Genomic DNA, 24,395 nt, shown 5'->3' with positions numbered 1-24,395 from the left:
CCCTAAAAATTCTACCAGAGAACTCCTACAGCTGATAAACACCTTCAGTGAAGTGGCTGAATACAAGACTAACTTTTAAAAAAAATCCATAGCCTTCCTATATACAAGTGACAAACAGATTGAGAAAGAAATCAGAAAAACAATACCCTTTACAACAGTCACAAATAATATAAAATACCTTAGGGTAACGTTAAACAAACAAGTGAAAGACTTGTATGATAAAAACTTTGAAGATTGGGGCTGGAGAGATGGCTCAGCGGTTAAGAGCATTCCCTGCTCTTCCAAAGGTCCTGAGTTCAATTCCCAGCAACCACCTGGTGCCTCACAACCATCTGTAATGAGGTCTGGTGCCCTCTTCTGGCCTTCAGCCATACACACAGACAGAATATTGTATACATAATAAATAAGTAAATAAACAAACTTTGAAGATTAAAAACTTGTATGATAAAGTCTTTAAAGAAGGAAATATTGAAGAAGATATTAGAAGATGGAAAGATTTCCCATGCTCATGGATTGGTAGGATTTGCATAGTAAAAATATAGGCCATTTTACCAAAAGGAATCTACAGATTCAAAGCAATCTCCATCAAAATTCCAACAAAATTTTTTATAGACCTTGAAAGAACAAAAGCAAAAAACAAAAAACAAAAAAACAAAAAACAGAAAAACAAGATAACTGAAGCAATCTTGTACAATAAAAGAACTTCCAAAGGTATCATCATCCCTGACTTCAAACTCTACTACAGAGCTATAGTAATTAAAAACCACATGTTATTGGTATAAAAATAGACAGAATGATCAATGGAATTGAATTAAAGACATAAATGAACATCCATACACAAATGAACACTTGATTTTTTATAAAGAAGCCAGAAATATACAACAGAAAAAAAGAAAGCATCTAACTGGATGTCATCATGCAGAAGAATGCAAATAGATCTATATCTATCTCCCTGCACAAAACTCAAGTCCAAGTGGATCAAAGACCTCAACATAAAACCAGACACACTGAACCTGATAGAAGAGAAAGTGGGGAATAGCCTTGAATGCATTACACAAGAGACAACATCCTGAACAGAACACCATCAGTGTGACACTAAGATCAACAATTAATAAATGGGACCTCATGAAGCTGAAAGCTTCTGTAAGGCAAAGGACACATTCAAAAGACAAAATGGCAGACTAAAGAACGGGAAAAGATTTTCACCAACTCCACATCTGACAGAAAGGTAATACCCAAAATATATAAAGAACTCAAGAAACTAGACATCAACAAACCAAATAATCCAATTTAAAGATGGGGTATAGATCTAGATAGAGAGTTCTCAACAAAGGAATCTCAAACAGTCAAGAAATACTTAAAGAAATGTTCAGCATCTTTAGCTATCAGGGAAATACAAATCAAAATGACTTGGAGATTTTATCTTACACCTGTGAGAATGGCTAAGATCAAAAATACAAGTGACAGCTCATGCTGGTGAGGTTGAGGAACAAGGGGAACACTCTTCCATTATTGCTGGGAGTGAAAACTTGTACAGCCACTTTGGAAATCAACATGATGGTTTCTCAGAAAATTGGGAATTGATCTACCTCAGGACCCAGATATATCCCTCATGGGCATATACCTAGAGGATGTTCCATCCAACCACAAGCACACTTGCTCAGCCATGGTTATAGCAGCTTTACTCATGATAATCAGAAACTGGAAACAACATAGATGCCCCTCAACCAAAGAATGGATAAAGAAAAAAATACGGAGGCTGATGAGATGGCTCAGAGGATAAGAGCACTGACTGCTCTTCCAGAGGTCCTGAGTTCAATTCCCAGCAATCACATGGTGGCTCACAACCATCTGTAATGAGATCAGGTGTCCTCTTCTGGCCCACAGGGATACATGCAGGCAGAATATTGTGTATATAATAAATAAATAAATCTTTTTTTAAAAAAAGGAAAAAAAAGTGTTACATTTATACTGTGGAGTATTACTCAGCTGTCAAAAAGAATAATATCATGAAGTTTGTAGGCAAATAGATGGAACTAGAAAAAAACATCGTGAGCAAGGTAACCCAGACCCAGAAAGATAAACATGGTATGTATTCACTTATAAGGGGATATTAGCTGTAAAGTAAAAGATAATCATAATATTGTTCACAGATCCAGAAAGGTTAAGTAACAAGGAGGGCTCAAATGAAGACATATGGATCTCTCTGGGAAGGGGAAATAAAATAGATTTCTCAGGTTGACTGGGGCAGCTGGGAAGAGAGTTACTGGGAAAGATGACAGGATTTGGGGGACATTTTGGGGTCAAGGTAGAAACCTAGTGCATTGGAAACTCCCAGGAATCTACAAGGGTCACCCTACCTAAGATTCCTAGTAATGGGAATTTTGGAACCTGATTTGGCCATCTTCTGTAACCAGGCAAGGCTTCTAATGAAGGCATTGGAACACCAACCCTGCCACAAAACCTTCAACCTACAATTTGCCCTGCCTGCAAGCTGCACGGTTAAAGGTGAGGTAGAAATTGTGGGAGTGGCCAGCCAATGAGTGGTCCAACTTGAGACCCATGCCACAGGAGGGACCCAATGCCTGACATGCCTGGAAGGACAGGAACCAGAGGCTGGACATCCCAGAGACCTAGGACAGAACCAAACACAATTGGGAAATAAGTAAATATTTAAAAAAGAGATTCCTGTTACTCTGCCCTGCCATATATACCTTTAGACTGGAACCTAAACATCATCAGAGGCTTCATCCAGCAACTGACAGGAGCAGATGCAGAGACCCACAGTCAAACCTTAGGTGGAGCTCAGAGAATTCTTCGAAATACAAGGAAGAAGGGTTGTAGGAACCGGGCGTCAAGAACACCGCAAGAAAATGGCCCACAAAAATCAACAAACCAGGGTACATAGGGCCTCACAGAGACTGAACCAACAGTTAGGGAGCTTGTATCCATCTGACCTAGGTCCTCTGCATGTTTGTTATGGTTGTGGAGCTTGGTGTTCATATGGGCCTCCTAACAGTGGGAGCAGGACTGTCTCTGATTATTTTCCCTGCTCTTGGGACCCTTTTCCTCCCACTGGGTTGCTGTGTCCAGTCTTAATATAAAGGAATGTGCCTAGTCTTATTGCAACTTGTATGCCATGTTTGGTTGCTATCCCTGAGAGGCCTGCCCTTTTCTGAAGGGAAACGAAGGGAAACAGAGGAGGAGTGGATATGGGGGAGGAGGGAGGTAGGGAGGAAGGACTGGGAGGAAAGGAGAGAAGGGAAACTGTAGTTGGGATGTAATATATGAGAGAATAATAATAAAAAATAAACCAAAAACGATTTTCAGGTATGTTTGGTGGTGAGAAGGGTACAGAGACCAATGCTCTTGAAATAGAGGCAGCTTCAAATGTTCCACTTGAGAGCCTTCGGAGATCCCGTGGATCTGTGTCTTGCTTCAACAGTGTTTGGACGGAACAGACCCGGGGCCTCCCTTTGTTAGCTTCCACCGCTCCTCATCTGCAGCCTCAGCCTCCGGGACTATCACCTCGCCGCCTTCAGCTCCCAGGACCAGCCAGCACCGTCTCTTTGCGGGTAGCTCCAGACTGCGTCTCAACCATAACCTCCCAGATTCGTCAGAATTATTCCACCGAAGTGGAGGCCGCCGTGAACCGCCTGGCCAACCTGCACCTGCGGGCCTCCTACACCTACCTCTCGCTGGGCTACTATTTTGACCAGGATGACGTGGCTCTGGAGGGTGTAGGCCACTTCTTCCGCAAATTGGCCGAGGAGAAGCGCGAGGGCGCCGAGCATCTCCTCAAGTTGCAGAACGATCGCGGAGGCCGTGCACTCTTTCAGGATGTACAGAAGCCATCTCAAGATGAGTGGGGTAAAACCCAGGAGGCCATGGAAGCTGCCCTGGCCTTGGAGAAGAACTTGAACCAGGCTCTCTTGGATCTTCATTCCCTGGGCTCTGCCCGCACAGATCCTCATCTCTGTGACTTCCTTGAAAACCACTTCATAGATAAGGAGGTGAAGGTCATCAAGAAAATGGACAACCACCTGACCAACCTCCGCAGGTTGGCTACTGGGCCCCAGGCGTCTCTGGGCGAGTACCTCTTTGAGCGGCTCACTCTCAAGCATGACTAGGAGGCCTCTCCTTCCAAGGGGCTCCCACCTCTGCTCTGCACCAGCCCGCCTCAGAACCTTCACTCGAACCTCTCAAGAAGCCACTAGGCATCTTTGTAACTCCCTGGAGCCCCTCTCAAGTCTTGGACCAAGTAAAAATAAAGCCTTTTGAAACAGAAAAAAAAATGTTCCACTTGATTATAAATGGTTCATTCTTTGTGTGCCATTTTGTGACTCTTCCTGGGAAGACATGAATAAAACAGCTATTCATTCACCCCATATAGAAACAAACTGTAGACCAAAAGAAACAAGTCTACCTCTGACCAGCTGATGAACCAAGGAGTTTATTAGAATTACTCACAGGTACATGGCTGTGGGGATTATTTATAGGAACATGGATGACTCAAAAGGCATCTGCATCACCAGAAAGCTCACCCAGTTTGGTGACAGCTCACGAAAGCTGCACCACTGGAGCTCCCTGACCAATATGCAACATCTTCACTGAAGACCATCTGCCCACTTTTGTAGGACAGTGTCCAGTCTCCTTATGATATCTGTAGTCTGCCACCTAGCTGCTGCCCCTATCCACTACTCTCTGAGAACCCTTGTTCCTATTCTCTGTTCTAGCTCAACTAAGATTCAATGACTTAGAATCCCACGGAGTTCACTCTCAGGCCGTAGGAGAAGCTACCTGGGACCTTTGGAAAGGGACTTACGAATCTTGTAACTTTCTGAAATCTCTGACTCATGAAAGTTTGATCAACCTCCTGGGTCTTATGAGCCCTTCCCTCCCTCTAAGATGGAATATTTCAACTCAAATGCCATAGCTTCAGTACAGGTGCTAAGAGAAACCTACGAGCAACCAAAGATTCGTGACATCATAAGGGCAGCAACATGCAACGTAGAACACCTAGATAGTGAGTGGCTTGAAGAGGTGTATAAATGAGGCAACAATTCACATCTATACAGATCCCTATACTTTTAAGAGTCTCTATAAAACCAATGAGGTTTTAAAAAGGACGATGCTCCTATTGCCACTTGACAGATGAGAAAGCTGGAACACATGTGGACTCCAATAAAGGCCACTTGCTTTGGAGGTTAAAGGTGTGGATTCAACCTCTACCTTCCCCCACTTACTAGATTTGCAATCATAGTTGTGTATACTACTCTTTAATCTTGAGACATGTGACTGGGTTTTTTTTTATTCTCTATTTCCAAGTTCTTAGGAAGGGAATTGGACCCTGTTCATAGCCAAATATAGATTCTCTCTCTCTCTCTCTCTCTCTCTCTCTCTCTCTCTCTCTCTCTCTCTCTCTCTCTCTCCTGGCTCCTGACGGTGTTGCCTTTTAAATTAATACATGCAAAGAGCTTTGAATAGTCTCTGCTATGGCGTAGGAATATATGAGTGTTAATTAGTACTCTTATCTCTTTGCTCCAGCACCCACACACTGTCTGGCACATTCTGTGTGTACAACAAATAAATACTGATGGAATTGCTGGAAGGTATTCATCACCTGTGCTGGAAAAAGATCTATAAACAAATAATGGAGGTTCAATAAGGCATTCAACAAGGTAATAAGCATGCACAGTGAATAATGGAGGTGGAGCTGCTTGTTGTGAGATGAGGGATGCGGGAGGTTTCAGTGAGGTAAACCATGTGTAGAGTTTAGAGGGAAAGGAGCATAAAATTAGCGAATGAGAGTGGATCAGAGATGTCTCGGGCAGGGAGTTGAAATGAAAGAAGTGGAAAGGGAGTTACCTGTGCAAATAAAGCCCTTAATCCTGAGAAGGTGATATGTGCTCAGAGCTGAGTGAATGTCAGTGTGGCTGTGGGTTAGAACAGAAAGGCAGACATGGTGGTGGAAGGTGCTACTGAGGACCAAATGTGAAAAGCTTTCTTTTTTTTTCCATGAGAATTTAATATTGTTTTGTTTTTATTGAGTTATACATTTTTCCCACTCCACTTCCTTCCTCCCTTTTCCCTTCCACACTCCTTCTGTCCCCCACACTTACAATTTGCTGAGGAGATCTTGGATTTTTCTCCTTCCTATACAGATCCGTGTATGTCTCTTTGCCTGCAAAATTCAAGATTTCATTATTTTTTTCACCACTGAGTAGTACTCCTTTGTGTAAATGTACATTTTTTTCCATTCTTTGGTTGAGGGGCAAATAGGTTGTTTCCAGATTCTGGCTATTATGAATAATACTGCTATGAACATAGTTTAGCTAGTGTCCTTGTGGTATGATGGTGTATCCTTTGGATAGATGCTCAAAAGTAGTATTGATGGGTCATGAGGTAGATTGATTCCTAATTTTCTGAGAAACCACCATAATGATTAATTCCAAAAGCTGCTATACAAGTTTGCATTCCTACCAGCAATAGAGAAGTGTCACCCTTACCCCACATCCTCTCCAGAATAAGCTGTCATCAGTGTTTTTGATCTTGGCCATTCAGGTAAGTGTAAGATGGAATCTCAGAGTTGTTTTGATTTGCATTTTTCTGATAGCTAAGGAAGCTGGGCATTTCCTTATGTGTCTTACAGACAATTGAGATTTCTCTGTTGAGAGTTCTCTGTTTAAGTCTGTTCCCCATTTTTATTGGATTATTTGTTCTTTTGATATCTAGTTTCTTGAGTTCATTGTATATTTAGTAGATCAGTCTTCTGTCAGATGTAGAGTTGGTGAAGATCTTTTCCCATTCTGTAGGCTATCATTTTGTCTTATTGATTGTGTTCTTTGTATTACAGAAGCTTCTCAGTTTCCGGGGATCCCATTTATTAATTGTTGTTCTAAGTGTCTGTGCTACTGGAGTTATATTTAGGAAGAGATCTCCTGTGCCAATGTGTTCAAGGATACTTCCTATTTTCTATTCTGTGAGGTTCAGTGTGGTTGGTTTTATGTTGAGGTCTTTGATTCATTTAAACTTGAGTTTTGTACCTGGTGATAAATGTGGATCTATTTTCATTCTTCTACATGTTGATATCCAGTTATGCCAGCGCCATTTGTTGAAGATGCTTTCTTTTTTCCATTTTATAATTTTGGCTTCTTTGTCAAAAAATCAAGTGTTCATGAGTGTGTGAATTGATATCTGGGTCTTTGATTCAATTCCATTGGTCCTCCTGTCTGTTTTTGTGCTAATACTAAGCTGTCTTCAGTACTGTAGCTCTGTAGTAGAGTCTGAAGTCAGGGATTGTGATGCCTTCAGAGGTTCTTTTATTGTACAGCATTGTTTTGACTACCCTGGGTTTTTTGTTTTTACATATGAAATTAAGTATTGTTCTTTCGAGGTCTGTGAAGAATTTTGCTGGGATTTTGTTGGGTATTGCATTGAATGTGTAGATTGCTTTTGGTAAGATTGCTATTTTTTACTGTTAATCCTACCTATCCAAAAGCATGGAAGATCTTTCCACTTTCTGGTGTTTTCTTCAATTTCTTTCTTCAAAGATTTAAAGTTCTTGTCAAACAGGTCCTTCACTTATTTGGTTAGTTACCCCCAAGATATTTTATGTTATTTGAGGATATTGTGAAGGATGATGTTCCTATGATTTCTTTGTCAGCCTGTTTATCATTTGTATAAAGGAGGGCTACTGATTCTTTTGAGTTAATCTTATATCCTGCTATGTTACTTAACAGGTTTTTTATCAGTTGCAGGGTCCCTGGTAGAAATTTTGGGGTCATGTATGTATATTATCATATTATCAGCAAATAGTGAAAGTTTGATTTCTTCTTTTCCAAATTATATCCCCTTAATCTCCTTTTGTTGTCTTATTGCTTTAGGTAGAACTTCAAGTACTATATTGAATAGATATGGAGAGAGTGGACAACCTTGTCTTGTTTCTGATTTCAGTAGGATTGCTTTGAGTTTCTCTCTGTTCAGTTTGACATTAACTGCTGACTTGCTGTATATTGCCTTTGTTACGTTTAGGTATGTTCCTTGTATCCCTGCTCTCTCTAAGACCTTTGCCATAAAAGGATGTTGAATTTTGTCAAAGGCTCTTTCAGCATCTAATTAGATGACCATGTACTTTTTTTCTTTCAGTTAATTTGTATGGTGGATTATATTGACAGGTTTTCATATGTTGAACCATTTCTGCATCTCTGGGATGAAGCCTACTTGGTCATGGTGGATGATTTTTCCAATGTGTTCTTAGATTTGGTTTGCCAATATTTTATTGAGTATTTTTGCATCAGTGTTCATGAGGGAGATTGGTCTATAATTCTCTTTCTTAGTAGTGTCTTTGTGTGGTTTGGGTATCAGCTATAGCCTCATAAAAAGAGTTTGGCAATATCCCTTCTGTTTTTATTGTGTAGAACAATTTGAGGAGTATTAGTATTAGTTCTTCTTTGAAATTCTGGTATAATTCTGCACCGAAACCATCTGGCCCTGGGATGGTTTGGGGGTTATGTTTGTTTGTTTGTTTGTTTGTGTTTGTTTTTGTTTTGTTTTGTTTGCTTAGGAGACTTTTGATGACTGTTTCTATTTCCTTAGCGGTTATAGATCTATTTAATTTGCTTACTGATCTTGATTTGTATGTGGTACTTATCCAGAAAATTGCCCATTTCCTTTAAGTTTTCCAATTTAGTGGAGTACAGATTTTTGATGTATGGGCCTGGTACTCTCTGAATTTCATCTATGTCTGTTGTTCTGTCCCCCTCTTCATTTCTGGTTTTGCTAATTTGGGCATCTGTAGATCCTGATTGTTTGCCCAAATTTTGCACTTCCAGAAGTCCCTTGGTTTGTGGGTTTTTTTTTTAAATTGTCCCTATTTTAGTTTTTAAGTCTTGGACCATTACCTCCACCTGCTTGATTGTTTTTTCTTTACTTTCTTTAAGGGATTTGTTAATTTCTTCCAATTTTTTGTTTGTCTTTTCCTACACTTCTTTAAGAGAGTTTTTCATTTCTTCTTTAAGGGCCTCAACAATCTTTATAAACTTTTTTAAGGTTGTTTTCTTCTGTTTCATCTGCATTGGGATGTTCAGGTCTTACTGTTGTAGAATCACTAGTTTCTGAAGGTGCCATATTGCTATTTATGCTGTTGAGTGTATTCTTACACTGTTGTCTACCCATCTCTTCCTTCAATGAGTACAAGGGAAACCTTCTTCAGGGGGTCCCTGTTTCTCCCATAGTTGGGGTCTGTGGTTTCATTGATCGCTCCTGTAGGTGCAGGCAGGGCAAGCCTCCAGTGATCACTTTTCTAGATGCAGGGGACCTGATGCTTAAGTGGTTGTTCTCTGTGTGCAGGCACTTCTGAGCATAGTAGGTTGTTGATGTGGTTGGGTATCATGTACAGAGAACAGCACTGGAGGTTGGCTGGGTCACAGATGCTCTTTCCCAGAGGAATTTCTTACTATAGTTTCTGGAAGCCGCTGATGTCACTCACACTTCCACTCCCCATCAGGGCCCTCTACTAAATCCCAGACCAAATTGGGGCTCCTGTCTCTACAAATCCTCAGACTGAATGAGGAGGCCAAATTTTTAGGCTGAATGGGTGGGTCAAATCCTCAGGCTGAATGGGCATGAAAAGCTTTCTGTGTCAGGCTAAAGATGTCATATCTTATTTTTAGGTGGCAATGTGGAGCAAATGAAGAGATGTCAAGCCAAAGGATGAGCAGTCATGTTGTGTGGAGGCTAATCTATGGCCCTAGGCAAGACAGAGAGAGTGAGAATGGAAGCAGAGAGACAAATGAAACCAGGCAAAAATGTAATAAGCTAGATGAGGTTGTGACCATGGAGAGAATGATGAAGAGCTAGACTACAAGCCTATCTACAAGTAAAATGTCTTGTTTCTGGCATCTCTAATATCCCAGGACTTCTGTTGCAATTTAGATTTTACTTTTACGTCTTCACACAACAGCCTCTATAGGGAATCCAACCCTAATATACCGGGGCCAATTTCAGAAGTCAGATTTTATTCTGATCCCTTTTTTTCTTCACACTCCCAGTTTATAGAGCAACAAAGAAATTTGTTCAACAATCACATAGCATCTTCAAAACCTGATCCAGTGATTCTTGGACTACATGCAAAGTTTCTTTTTTTATTGTTTTTAATCGAGCAATATATTTTTCTCTGCTCTCCTCCCTGCCTCTCCTCTCCCCTTCTGCCCTCTCCCATGATCCCCACACTCCAAATTTACTCTGGAGATCTTATCTTTTTCTATTTCCCTCATAGATTAGATCCATGCAAAGTTTCTGAAGTAAAGATGCTACTAAACTCCCAACAGATCACAAGGGCTTGCATCTGCAAGAGGAAATACTCCATGCTCCCCAGGACAGACTCCTTGATCACTCTCGCTTTGACCGTGTTGGACCAGTCTGGGCTGTGCTTGTACTTTAAGTAGAGGGAGAAGAAAGAGAATAAATGCTAGAAATATTTTGTGCTAGAGGAGGGTGGGAGGGAAGGAAGAGTGTTTCAAAGGTTTTTCTAAATTTAATATGTCATTTTGTAATTGTATTTCATAATTGTGTAATTATCCCTGACTATTTTTCTTTAAGTAATAGAACTAGCAATTACATACTAATTGAAATGTGTAATCTCTTCATTAAGATATGTAAATATATAATAGTGTGAAGAAAAGGTAATTACAATTCTAAGGACGAGAAATTCATAGGCTAGCAAAGCCTGTGACACGTTCCTGCTTCTGTTCCTGAGTTCTTTGCTCCAGTGGGTTTAGAAATCTCACCTGGACCGGGAAGATAAGTTCCAAAGTCTGGGAAGCATGTGACAAGCAAAACTGGGTAGCTGACATCAAGATCACCTACCTTCTTGTCCACAGTCCTACCCACAATGCCTCTTGGAATCAATCTCATTCTCTCTCTCTCTCTTTCTCTCTCTCTCTCCAGAAGGAGTCCTACAGCTACAAAGGAGTTGGACAGGTGATTTCTGATAGCTCTCTCTATCCTATCTGAATTAAATCAGGGACAGATTAGCCATGATTCTTGTTCTTACAGTGCACAAAGAGACAAACTAATATGACCCTTGCTTAGTTAGGGTTCCTATTGCTGTGCTGAAATAGAAACGCCATGACCAAAAAGCAAGTTGAGGAGGAAAGGATTTATTTTGTTTACACTTCCAGATTATAATCCATCAGCAGAGGAAGTCAGAACAGGAACTCAAATAGGACAGGATTCTGGAGACAGGAGCTGATGCAGAGGCCAGGAAGAGGTGCTGCTTACTGGTCTGCTTCCCATGGCTTCCTCAGCCTGCTTTCTTATAGAACCCAGGACCACCAGCCTAGGAATGGTACCACCCACAATAGGCTGGGCTTTCCCCCATCAATCACTGATTGATAAAATGCCTTACAACTGGATCTCATGGAGGCATTTCCACCACTGGGGTTTCTTCCTCTATGATGACTCTAGCTTGAGTCAACTGACATACAAAACCAGCCAGTACAACCCTTTAGCCCTGGAGTAGCCACCATACCTTTGATCGACCATAGCTCTATATAACCAGTTGTTTAGGTAAGTATTCCTTATTGTCCTTGCTTCCTTAGCATGTTGAGTTTACTACATAAGAACGCTTGTCTCTCCAGAGATGAGGCCAAATCTGCTCGTGGTTATGCTTTGAATGTTTGCTACCTCCACACTTCCATGTTGAAATCCATTTATCATAATAACAATATCAACAAATGTGATCTCACCAGACCTGCTGGTTGTAATAGTTTGTTTTAAATATCAACTCGCCACACCCAGAATTTCCTAGGGAGTAACTTTCAACTGAGGAATTATTCAGATCAGGATGGCCTGTGTCTATACCTATGGGGACTTGTCTTGATTGTTAATTGATATAGGAAGACCCAGCCCATTGTGAGCGAAACCACTCGCTGGGAAGGAGAAAGCTAGATTAAAAACAGCAAGCAAGTAGGCATAGGCGTTTGTTTCTCTCTGCTCTTGATTGTCAGTGTGACACAGGCAGTAGGGAGGATGTATGAAGGGGCTGTGATGGAAAAGTGACGTCAACTCAAGCCACCACAGATAGGCGGAAGATAAGCATAGGAGAGAAGTCCAAATACAAGGCAATGGAGGTAACACACAATGGGTGCCCACCACCACCACCAGTACCCAGGAGACAAGAACGTAGCCTATCAATTATGGTACAGACCATAAGCAGATGGTCAGGTAAGATAGGAAAGGAGGCAGCCTGGACTGGGGTACCTTGTAACCCTTAACAAAGCTTAGACTTGGGGTTGAGACATAGTTCATTTAGTACAATGTTTGCCTAGCATCCATAAAGACCTAGGTATAATCCCCAGCAGCACATAAGCCAAGGGCGATGGTACACAATTGTAATCCCAGCATTCATGAGGTAGAGCAGGGAGATCTGGAGTTCATGAACCCCGCCCCATCCCGCTTAGCCATATAGAGAGTCCAAGGTCAGTCTACACTTACATGAAATCCAGTCTTTAAGAGAGGAAGAGACAATGGAAATGACTCAGGGTTAGGTAAGAGTGCTTGCTGGGCAAGTTTGAGTATCTGAGTTCAAAACCCTAAGACCCACATAAAATGCTGGGCATGGTCATGTGTGTTTTTAACTCCGGTACTGAATGGAGGGCAGTGAAGACAGAGCAATCTCTGGAGATTGCTAATTGCCAGCCTAAGTTCAGATTCAATAAAGAACGCTGTCTCAAAGCAATAAGAGAAAGAGTAATATAGCAGATGTCTTCTTCTGACCTCCACAGCACACATACAAAGGAGACAATAGCATAATAGCATGTACAGATGCACAACACATGCACACATACAGAGGGGGGAGAGAAAGTTCAGACTATCCTGAGAATGATGTGTTTCACTTTCCTAAAATATCATTGAAAAGGCTTAAATTCAAATGGATAGAAATATAGATAGATAGACTGACAGTACTTGGGAAGATTTTAAATATCATAGCCAGGTGTGAGCCAAAACAGTAACTTGGGGACTGTACTGGCTAGTTTTGTGTGTCAAGTTGGCACACAGACTAGAGACATCGAAGAGGAACTTCAGTTGATAAAATGCCTCCATAAGATCCAGACATAAGGCATTTTCTCAATCAGTGATCAGTGTGGGAGGGCCCAGCCCTTGGTGGGTGAGGCCATCCCTGGGCAGATGATCCTGGGCTCTATAAGAAAGCAGCCTGAGCAAGTCAGAGGAAGCAAGCCAGTAAGCAGCTCCCCTCCATGGCCTCTGTATCAGCTACTGTCTCTGAGATCCTGCCCTGTTTGAGTTCCTGTCCTGACTTCCTTCAATAATGAACAGCAATATAGACCTGTAAGAGAAATAAATCCTTTTCTCCCCAACGTGCTTTTAGGTCATGGTGTTTCATCGTAGCAATAAGAACCTTAACTAAAGCAGGGCTTCAACAAGTCTCAGTTACACCTTAAACTTCTGATTCTTTCATCAAAGAACATCAAAGTGACTAGGTCCCAAAGCCTAGTGTTCTGTCCGCTCTGCCTGTTCATCCTGGAGTCAGCAAGGCTTCCTTCCTCCATCAAACTTCTTTATTTGCTCTAGTTACCTCCTATAGGCAAACACCCCCAATGGCTCACACCCCAGCACGAAAGGCCTTGACCCCCACATCCTGGAGAAAGCCCTCTTAAAGACAGATTCAAAGAGGGAACTTCTTTACATTAGACACACTGTCAAACATTAGGTCACACACAGACATGAGCACACACACATGCATACACACACAAAAAAATGTATTATAAAGAAATTGTCAAGTGAGCTGCCGGATGACTACTTGTGGTCCCCTCAAATCTCAGAGGTACCTGCAGCTACAGCCAAGATGTGACAACAAAGCTGGGTCACATGCTTGTCTCTGGAACAGGAATGTTGAAACGTGGCTTGAGTGACAGAGAGGAAGGGGAGGATGGCTTCCCTGAAGCCGGTGGAACCCCTCAGTGACAGCTTCAGTGTGGGAGGGAAGGAGAGGGGAGGTTAATATCAGAAGGTTGGAGGGGTAGATGAAGCCCCGACCTGCTCATGTTATAAGTACCTTCTCTGAACCCCATTGAAATGAGACTTAAGCTGTAACATGACCCCAGTGCCCTCAAACAGTTATGAGACCAGCTCTAATCCTCAGTGTTGAAGAATACTTATTACAAATCTTTTTTTCCTATTTCTTTCTTCTGAGTAGCTGTGGCCTTTTTAAAAGGAAAAAAATCATTCATATTTAAGAAGGCAACCCACACCCTTAGAGATTCCCACACAGATATGGGCAGCTCTGTCTCACATTAACGGACTGGCGGCAATTTCAGGGAAACAGAAGGATTCTCAGCACTAAAGATCTTACTTGGCACTCCCAAGGCTCAACAGATGTTTTTCTTGGAAGCCTGGAGTCTCACCTATAGTCGCGGAGGCCACAAATGCCAGTCCCACAGCCAGATGGTTTAAACCTGGTGGAATTCATTCAGAAAAGTAACCTCCGCCTTGGCTCAGGTGTTCCTTTTTTAGACTTTCTGTCCCCATCTGCCTCAGGACACACAATGCAGCCCACATTCATGACAATGTGGTAGTGCCTTAAGTCACATGGCATTCTGGAAGCCATCATCCAACCTCAGAAGTTTCTCTCACTATGTCTGGAACATGGCACTGGGCAATTCCTAGCTGCCACTTTGGAGAAATCAACAGGGAAGAGGGAGGAGAGGAGACAGGGGGAATCACTGGGAATTCACAACATGGAACCCAAGACGTGCACGGGATGTGACCTGAGGCCTGCTGTCCTGCTTCAGGCCTTCTGCCTCAGACTTTTCCATCTTAGCGCTCCATGGCTAGAACACCAGCAGAGCAGAGCAGGTACTAATTCAAATCCTATATAAAATCATGAGTTCAGGGACCTCAGAAATTCCCTTCATTTCTTTGAACTTTGAAATGTATTTCTTCCATCCTTTTTTTCCAAATCTTCTCTCTCTCTCTCTCTCTCTCTCTCTCTCTCTCTCTCTCTCTCTCTCTCTCTCTCTCTTTCTCTCTCTCTCGTGTGTGTGTGTGTGTGTGTGCATGCACCCCACTGTGCCCTTGGAAAGGTCAGAAGACAATCTCAGGTGTCAACCCCTCCTTCCACCTTGTTTGAGTTAGGGTCTTTTACTGTCCCCTGCTGTGTGCACCAGGCTGCCTGACCTGTGAGTTTCCATGGTTCTGTCTCTGCTTCCCATCTCACCATAGGGCTGTGGGAACTACAGATGTGTGTTGGCTACCATGCCCAGTTTTTACGTGGGTTTCGATGATTTAAATTTCAGCTCTCACGCTTGTGCAGCAAGCACTTTACCCACACGGAGCCATTTTCCCAGTACTGAACTTCATAATGGCTTTCAATAGCAAGGATAAAAATGTAGGTCCACAGTGCCGCAGATTCAATTAGAGGGCATCATTAAGTGCCGAGCACATAATGAATAGGAAACAACGGTCTTGCCCGGCTTCCTCTTAACAGAGAAGATAATAAACCTTTGCCTATAGGGTTCTTTCCTCCTTCCTAGGATTAGTCTCTAACTACTTGGCTGACTCACCATCCTCCCCCATCCTACTAAGAAAAAAAAAAACTAGTATTTACTGAGCAATTAGTAGCATTCTTTGAATTATCTCATTTAATTCATCCAACAACTCTATGAAATAAGTACAGTGCTGTTATTACTGCTCTCTGTTGCAGTAAACCAAGAAAGAGACAACAATGAGGATCTCACCTGAGAGCATTTGCAGGGGGTGAAGACAAGAGAAAAAAGCCATCTACTATGAGAGATGTAGCATATACCTGCCTAGGTTACCAGGACTATATGGAGGATGCAGGAAATGTTAGGCACCATGGCATTTCCAAAGAAATCAAGAGCAAAGGGATAAGGGTGAGAGACACCTATGGAACAGCAAGACAGAGACATGTGATAGGAAGTTGACTACATGACTAATATCCAGTAGCAGGATCTGGGTCAAAGATAAAAATGTGTGGGCCGCTTTTTTTTCCCGACATCTTAGGGAGGCTGCAGTGGTCGTCGCCACTCTCCGAACTTCATCATGCCGCCCAAGGATGACAAGAAGAAGAAAGATGCCGGAAAGTCGGCCAAAAAAGACAAAGACCCAGTAAATAAGTCCGGTGGCAAGGCCAAAAAGAAGAAGTGGTCCAAAGGCAAAGTTCGGGACAAGCTCAACAATCTAGTCCTGTTTGACAAGGCTACATACGACAAACTCTGTAAGGAAGTTCCCAACTATAAACTTATTACTCCAGCCGTGGTCTCTGAGAGACTGAAGATTCGTGGTTCCTTGGCCAGGGCAGCTCTTCAGGAGCTCCTTAGTAAAGGGCTTATCAAGCTGGTTTCAAAGCACAGAGCCCAAGTAATTTACACCAGAAACACAAAGGGTGGAGATGCCCCAGCTGCTGGTGAAGATGCATGAACAGGTTCAATCAGCTGTACATTTGGAAAAATAAAACTTTATTAAATCAAAAAAAAAATGTATGGGCCGTGAAGAAAGACCATAATCAATGCAATGGGAACTGGTACAATCCACCAAACAGAAAACACAGAGAAAAAGCCAAAGACAGGAGCCTGGAAGAGTCCAAGACTTTAGCAAAGGGTGTTGCAAACATTTCCACAAAGAAGATGGAAAACTGAATGAGAAGGAATGTAGAGAAACAGGGGAAGCCCATTGGAAGCCAAGGAAGAGAAACCAGGCAAGGAATGAGCAGAATACGATAAAACCATTATTTTTCCAAACTTTTACAAAGTGTTTGTGGGGTCGGGGAAGAGGAAGGAAGAGAGAGAGAGAGAGAGAGAGAGAGAGAGAGAGAGAGAGAGAGAGAGAGAGAGAGAGAGAGAGAGAGAGAGAGGAACTAGCAGAGGGTGTTGGATCCCCTGGAGCTGGAGTTCCAAGCATTTAGTGTCCAGCATGAGTGCTGAAGACTGAACTGACATTAGTCCTCTGGAAGAGCTATAAGCGATCTTAACCACTGAGCCACCTCTCCAGCCCAATCATTTTGAGGCATTAGACTGCGGATAGAAGAAAATAGCTGAGGTGTTAGCAAAGCCTTGGCTCTAGAGGAGACAGAAGCACATTGACACTAAAGATGGAGCAAGGATTGTGTTTCAAGAGGAGTGCTTCCTTCTGAGATCCTGGTGGTGGTAAAGTATCTTGGGTCTTGGAGGAAAAAGCTCAGAGAGCAGAGTAATTATTTTATTACTACAGAGTAGAATATTTTATTGAGTTTAAAACATAAGTTTGTGCCGGGTGGTGGTGGCGCATGCCTTTAATCCCAGCACTCGGGAGGCAGAGGCAGGCGGATAGTTCGAGGCCAGCCTGGTCTACAAGAGCTAGTTCCAGGACAGGAACCAAAAAGCTACGGAAAAACCCTGTCTCGAAAAAATCAAAAAAAAAAAAAAAAAAAAAAAAACATATGTTTGCAACAGACCAGACCTGACTCGCATGACCCTGTACTTATCTACATCTTAGAATAGGAAGAATGAAGTCACTGGTTCGTGGCACAGGTTGGGAGAAAGGAATCAGTCCAAGAAACCTTAGCAGACGCTGACAAGAAAAAGATGTAGATCATTCATGATAGCTGACAATTGTCTCAACTGCAGAGAACTTCCAACTGGGTACAGAATGCAGTGAAGACATGGACGTGATGACAGGCTGGGACAGGAGGACGGAAGATGGGAAAGAAAAGGGGAATCTGGAAATAGTGAATGATAACTTGGAACAATAGGAGGATGAACCAGCAGTTAATGTCCTAGGACATCACAGCAGGGCTACCGCAGCCGATACCAAGGTGCATGGTTTGACCAAGGACCTGACTAAGAATGTTGAGTCAGGAGGACAGAGATTTCAGAAACCATACACCAATAGCTGTCCACACCACCTTTTCCAAAATGCTCAGAAATATTAAAAGGAAAATGCATGAATACCCAAAGCAGACAGAGCCTGACGTTATGATTATCTGGGGAACTATGGAAGGGCAAATGCTAATTAAAATATAGGCAATATTTGGCAATGCAAAGATTAGAAGAAGCAAACTCAAGAAAATAGCACAATTGTACCCTAATTATTGTCCTTGACATCTGGTTCTCCAAGAATGACATCAAATCAGAAATGCAGATTTTTATCTCAGCTGTTCTGCTTCAAAATTAGAGGTATGGGTCACATCACAACCCCTTTGAGCTTTGGTTTTCTTCAGCTGGAAAGCATGGATAAGAATACAATTCTCAATTGCGGGACTGAATGAGAATGGGATTTGTAAACAGTATATATCAATGGTTCCCAGACATAGATGAACATAAGAATTTCCTGGAATAAATGTTAAAAGTAGATACTGAAGGGATACAATCAAAAACAGAAGTCAGAAGTAAGGAAAATGACTTCCCATCTCCTTCTTCCTCTCAGGTTCCCATCTGCTTACACGGTTCCCAATGGCAAGCCTACAGGAGCTATCCAGCAAGTGAACCAGGAGAGGAGCATTGTGGTTGTTCTCCGCACCCTTACAAAAACAGAGTAACCAGCACTCTCTTCTTCCAGTGCCCCTTCACTGCCTTAATGACGAAGCTCAATCTCCTCAGGAAAATTGTGACGTCCTGTCATTCCGTAATCTAACCATCTTCCCAGACCCTTCTTGCACTCACTGCTCATAGACCTAAGATGGAAATGGAGTCACTCAGAGCCAGGCTGTTTCTAGACCACAGCTTCTTCTTGCACCGCTCCAGCTCTTGGAATATCTCTACAGGTCTATTCCTCCTGAGACTATTCAGCCTTTCTCCAAGGTCTGTCTTAAGTTCTGTCACCTTTGTGATTGCATCACGGATAACTTCCGCCTGCTACACTATACAGATTGCATCTGTAGCACATGGATGCTGCCCCTCAAACCACTTCCCATCAGCCATCCATCACACTCTCACCTGTGATGAAGTCATGTGTGGCCAGGTCTCATATCGCACCTATGAGATTGGAAGCTCCTTAAGCACAGAAACCACGTCCTGAATGTCTTACGATCCCCAGTTCCCAATGGTATACTAGCTTAAAACACATCCTATCTCTTTCTCTAACTCACCAGCTCCTGTACCTTTGAGATCCCAGGTCAAATGACAATTTTTCCATCTCCCTATGTAAAACAAATTCATCTTCCCTTTCTCCTGCCATCATTAGGTGTACTGTATGTATATGTGTGTGTGTGTGTGTGTATATATATACATATATACATATACATATATATATATATATATATATATATATATATATATCCTGGCAGAGAGGCAGTGTTCTGGTTGGCAGTGTATTCTTTTCAATCTCTCTGCCTGCGTTCAAACCCTGAGACTTTATCATTAAAGCCTATGAGACACTGGAAATTTTCTATGCCAATTTCTTCATGTTACCTACCACGGAAATGAGTGTCTCAGTAAAATACTTATCCTAGCTCTGGGCACACATATTAAATGCAGAATCAGTGTTGGCTTCTAAAATTTTTATTTGCCTCTAAATTTCTTGAAGGCGTGTCTTGAATCTTGATGTTTTTTGTTCCCCAAATGCCTGCACAATGCCTGTTATATAGTATCTGCTTTATCCATGATTTGATTTCTTGAATTAATATGTGTTTAGTATTCAGTACATATCTGGGTGGGTGGGTAGGTTGATAGATAGATGGGTACCCTATAAAATGCTGGCTAGCTATGTAAAGAAGTGAATCAGTAGTCCATATATATTTTCTAGTTAGTTCACCACTTAAAGCAAATGAATGAACAAGAAAATGAATAACTAATAGCTATTTAATAAGAAGGTTGAATGGTTGCATGGTTGAGTTAACAAACAGATTTTCCACAAATAGCAGATGTTCCATAAATGTTGGCTGGTTGCATGAATGAGCAAATACCCCCAAGATGTAGCCATAGCCTGAATTTGATGCTAAATAGTTATGTAGCTTGAGCATGGGACAGAGGGAAGGATTGTTAACATCTGCCCTACCCCACCCCCATAACTGTCGCTAAAATTGTTTCCTTCTCCCCGGCATTTCTGAAGCCCACCCCCAACATATGCACTAGACACCTGCTTCTGTATACTGTCTGGGCCTTCATAGTGAGATAGGAGCATGGGGATGGGGAGGAGAGCTGGACAATGGCTGGCCCCACTCAACTGAGGACCAACCATCCAGGATCCTGTGTTCCCAAGACTTGTATCTCTGTTCTTTCTTTAGTGAGGAGGCGGCTTTCAACCTAAAGCCCGTTGGTGTCAAATCCTGTATTGCTGCAGTCTGCAGGGCAGGAGTGCCCACTACTACACTCGTACATACTTGGCCCCATTCCTCAACCCTGTCTTTCCCTTGACACAGCCCCAGCAACTCACATCTCTAGTTAATGAATTATTTTGTAACATGTCTAGAGATGCATGAACTAGAAATCTCACATATGTTGGAGGATTTGCCATTTCCATTAAACATGCCACTCATTTGGTGGGTAATTAAATGTGCAATAATGGGCTCTAATTTCCATCTTAAACGACTCCCCAGGAGCATCAGAAAAGGAGATGCAGGGTGTAATTTTCTGAAAGCGCATTTTCTCCTCCAAAAGGTTTTTAGCGTATGGAAGAAGAAGGATTGAATAAAATGAGTTGGCTTTGATCTTGTACCACATACGGATCTTCTACAGTTGTCCCTCTATGAAGAAAGGCACAACACTCCAAAATTAGGGGGAAAAAAGGAGGAGCAAGGTCAAGAACAAGAAATGGTCACATTGTGGAAAGGAGGCATCTCTGCAGACCCTGCCACAGACTTGAGGGTCATAAGCCATCCTCCTCCACTCCACACTCTTCACGACGTTAATTAATGTACGCTGCGTGTGAAGGCATATGCATACATGTGTGTACATGCACCATACACACACACAAGAAGCGGCTTTCCCTCCCGATTCTAGAAGTACAGATTGGAGGCAGTTTCGGAGAATGACAGGAAGCATGGGGAAAGAAAAGGAAAGGGTAAGAGTCAGGGATGAAATATCCACCCCCGTGAAAATAGCACAGCTTCCACTTTGAGCTTCATCAGTAGCTATGAGAATAAGTTTAAGTTACTCTCAGCATCAGTTACCTCATTAGTAAGGTGGGAATCCTCAGACCCAACTCAGAAGATAGTTGTCACAATGACAGAACAAATCATGTGTAATCACCATTCACAGTACAACCATGGCTCACAACAGGAGGCTCTCGATAAATCTGCTCCTCCCCTTCTCTCCCTCAGCAGGTATGAAGGGTCAGTTTGGTTAGGTCAGCATGCTGTGTTGTTGCCTCACATTTCTACCGTAGTTCAGTTTTTCTTGGGGCAGGGCTGAGAATTGCAGAGAGAGGTCCTGAAGTGAGCTGAGCTTCCAGTGTGAGCACAGAGGCCACACCACAGGAGGAAGGGCGGTGAAAGAAAGGCTGGACACTTCCCTGTGGCTGCCTGGCCTGAGGCAGCTCCCAGCCTCCTTGGTCCACACTCAGAGGCATCCCTCCCTTGGTAGCATCTCTGGGGAAACGACACCAAGGGGTGTCAAGCAGGGTTCCTCCCGTAGTAGCACATTTGGAGGACTCAGTAGAAGCAATCACTGCCAGGGTATCGCAGGCCTGGGTCTCTTCTGCAGGTTTCTCTGGGTCACCTCAAGTTGGCACGCCTCTGTAGACGAATGAGGATGCCAAGAACAGGCTGCCCAGCAATAAATAAATTGAGCTGCCTCCCTGCTCTTCTGGCTAGTCCCCATACTGGACCATCTGGAAGGGAGATAAGCAAGTAATCCTGAGGGTGCATCTCAGGGTATCTGAGGCCAGGAAATGAGCTGTGTAATAGCGAGGCTGGAAGCAGGCCCTGGGTGGAGATGGGCGGGAAGGTAAAGGAAATGGAATTACTCAGTTGGCGCAAAGCTGAGGTTCCACTCCGACGAAAGGGTAGATGGACGTGCACTCCAAGTGGTGTGAGGTGTCCTTTCTGAACCAAAATAAGACCAAAACCGAAAACACATAGTTCTAGCTTCTGTGCAATGGGGGAAAGAGAATAGTCTACAATTCCCAGGATTCACTAGGAGCCCCTCCAAAGTTCTTCCATTTGCTGATTCTTGTTATAAGATGTATTTTTATCATTTTTTAAATTCTGTGTGTGAGTATGCATGAGTGCACATGACCTGTGGAGGCTAGGGGTGTCAGACCTCCCAGGAGACAGTTACAGGTGACTGTGGGCACCTGACCTGGGCACTGAGAACTAAACTCGGGTCTCAAGCAGGAGCTCAATAAGCACTCCTGATCCCTGAGCATCTCTCCAGCCCCCAATTGTTTGTTCTTTCAAGCATGCTTTCTTCACCGACTGAATCGCTCAAGCATGCTTAGGAACCATCAACTTTACATGAAGCAGACAACTGACACCATGGCTTTGGGAGGCAATTAGACTTCGCATGTGTCTCTGTTGCATCGTCACTGGTCACTTTTCCTTACCTTGTTCTTGAGGTTTCTGAGCCTCAGTTTCTTCCTCTCTAAACAGAAATTGTTACAGAGACTTAAGAAGAAAACATTGAGAAAGTGCTGAGTACAGTGGCCAGCACTTAGATTTTGTTAAAAAAACAAAAAACAAAAAACAAATTCAACCTCACTCTTCTCATGATGGAAGTGTGCTTAAGACCCCTGGGGGAAAAATGCATAAAACGCACTTTATACAAGATTATGTCCCCCTTAGGGGAAGGTTCACAGGTTTTGCCTCTTTGCAGAGCTATTGGCAGTTAATGACTGTTGGGGAAGGGGGGTCTTCTTCTTCAGTGGTAGAGCTGCTGTTAAGTCTCACATGCTCCAGGAGATAACTCTACGCCCTGTAGGCAACCCTTATAACACTCAGTAAGTCTCACACACACACAGAAGACAAGAAAGTAGGAGGGGTTGCTGGGAAGAAGAAGGGGTTCATCAGGAGTGGAAGGGGATGAGAGAGTGGGATGGGGGGTAAAAATGACCAAAATTCATTATATATGTGAAGAAATTATCCAAGAATAATAAATAATTTAAAGTGTACGAGTGTTCAATAAATACACAAACCAAGTTATGCCCTTAGGGTGAGAGTGTTTTGTTCTTTCCATTGCCTGAAGTGTCTGCCATTGGGTTTTGCACACAGTAGGAGTTAGAGCTGTTTGATAAATTAGATTAAAATCCTCACTGACCAAGCATAAACCATATCAGCAAAAACTAATACTGGGAATGATCGCTTTGTCCGAGGACACTGGGCTGAAGAGTCTGTTAAAAACCCACGTTTAGATGAACCCTGGAGGTTACCTTCTGAGGGTATTTATTTGTTTATAAAAGCTTTAGAATATAATGAATTGCATGTAGGCTGCCAGGTATTTGTATTACAGCATTGGTCTGTTTTCTTTTGTGCAAACAGTAGTGAATCCCATCTATCTGCAAGAATGTTGGTACACAAAGAAATCCCAGCTCGTGGTGAGGAAAGGGAGAGGTGCTGGTGAGGAGCTGGGCAGACCCTCATCCCAGGTGGGCAAGGAGCTAGACAAGAGGGAACCAAGGAAAACCACAGCTGCACCATGGTAACAATGTCTCCCTTATGGAAGATATGCTTTGCTTTGTTAAATAAACTTCTGCTTTAGAAACAAAATGTGCCTCTTGACTAAATCTTTTCCTTCAAGAAGACAACAGGGACATCCCTCCCCTCTGACAAATCCACAAAGCCACGGGGCACAGGACAAATGTGGAGGTTCCTCAAATAGTCCCACACCATAAAGGCAGGGAGACCTTAGGGATCATCCGTGCCTTCCATCTGGCAGGTGAAGACGCAACATCCAAAACGGCTCCACGGCTCAGTCAAGGCTATCAGCATCATTAGTGACAGGCCTGGGACAAAATACACTCTTCTGATTCCACATCCCTGATCTTCCCACCACACCAGCTGTCTCCTTCTCTGAACAGGAGGCAGGCAGACGACTGGTTTTCTCCTCAAGCAAACTAGAGGGACTCCGGCATCATTAGCAAATGAGAGGCAGGTACAAGCCCTTGCTAGAAGGTGGCTATGGGGCAATAGCTGCCCTCGAGCAGACCCTGCCAAGAGGCTTAGCTGTGAGGACCCATCCACCCTTCTCTGCCTAAGCTTTGCCAGCTCTAACAATGTGACATGGTGAAGCATGTTTACATATCCAACCAAGCACTGATACAGGGGAATTACACCTCAAGATAATGATATCTACTTTTTTTTTTTTTTTTTTTTTTTTTTTTTTTTTTTTTTTTGGTTTTTCGAGACAGGGTTTCTCTGTAGCTTTGGAGCCTGTCCTGGAACTCCCTTTGTAGCCCAGGCTGGCCTTGAACTCCCAGAGATCCGCCTGCCTCTGCCTCCC

At 42.9% G+C, this 24,395-nt stretch overlaps 2 protein-coding genes across 2 annotated transcripts; both read left to right on the top strand.

Annotated features, from left to right (window-relative positions):
• The first annotated feature begins 3,332 nt into the window (after positions 1–3,332).
• Positions 3,333–4,178, top strand: LOC130873502 (ferritin light chain-like). Its single transcript, XM_057768362.1, has one exon. The coding sequence runs from the start codon at positions 3,333–3,335 to the stop codon at positions 4,128–4,130; it is 798 nt and encodes a 265-aa protein (XP_057624345.1). The 3' UTR covers positions 4,131–4,178.
• An 11,859-nt stretch (positions 4,179–16,037) lies between these two features.
• Positions 16,038–16,514, top strand: LOC130873716 (40S ribosomal protein S25). Its single transcript, XM_057768622.1, has one exon. The coding sequence runs from the start codon at positions 16,087–16,089 to the stop codon at positions 16,462–16,464; it is 378 nt and encodes a 125-aa protein (XP_057624605.1). The 5' UTR covers positions 16,038–16,086; the 3' UTR covers positions 16,465–16,514.
• The last annotated feature ends 7,881 nt before the right edge of the window (positions 16,515–24,395 follow it).

This window comes from Chionomys nivalis, chromosome 4 (assembly GCF_950005125.1).
Source record: "Chionomys nivalis chromosome 4, mChiNiv1.1, whole genome shotgun sequence".
Lineage (NCBI taxonomy): Eukaryota > Metazoa > Chordata > Mammalia > Rodentia > Cricetidae > Chionomys > Chionomys nivalis.
This window is presented reverse-complemented; position numbering and strand designations above follow the sequence as displayed.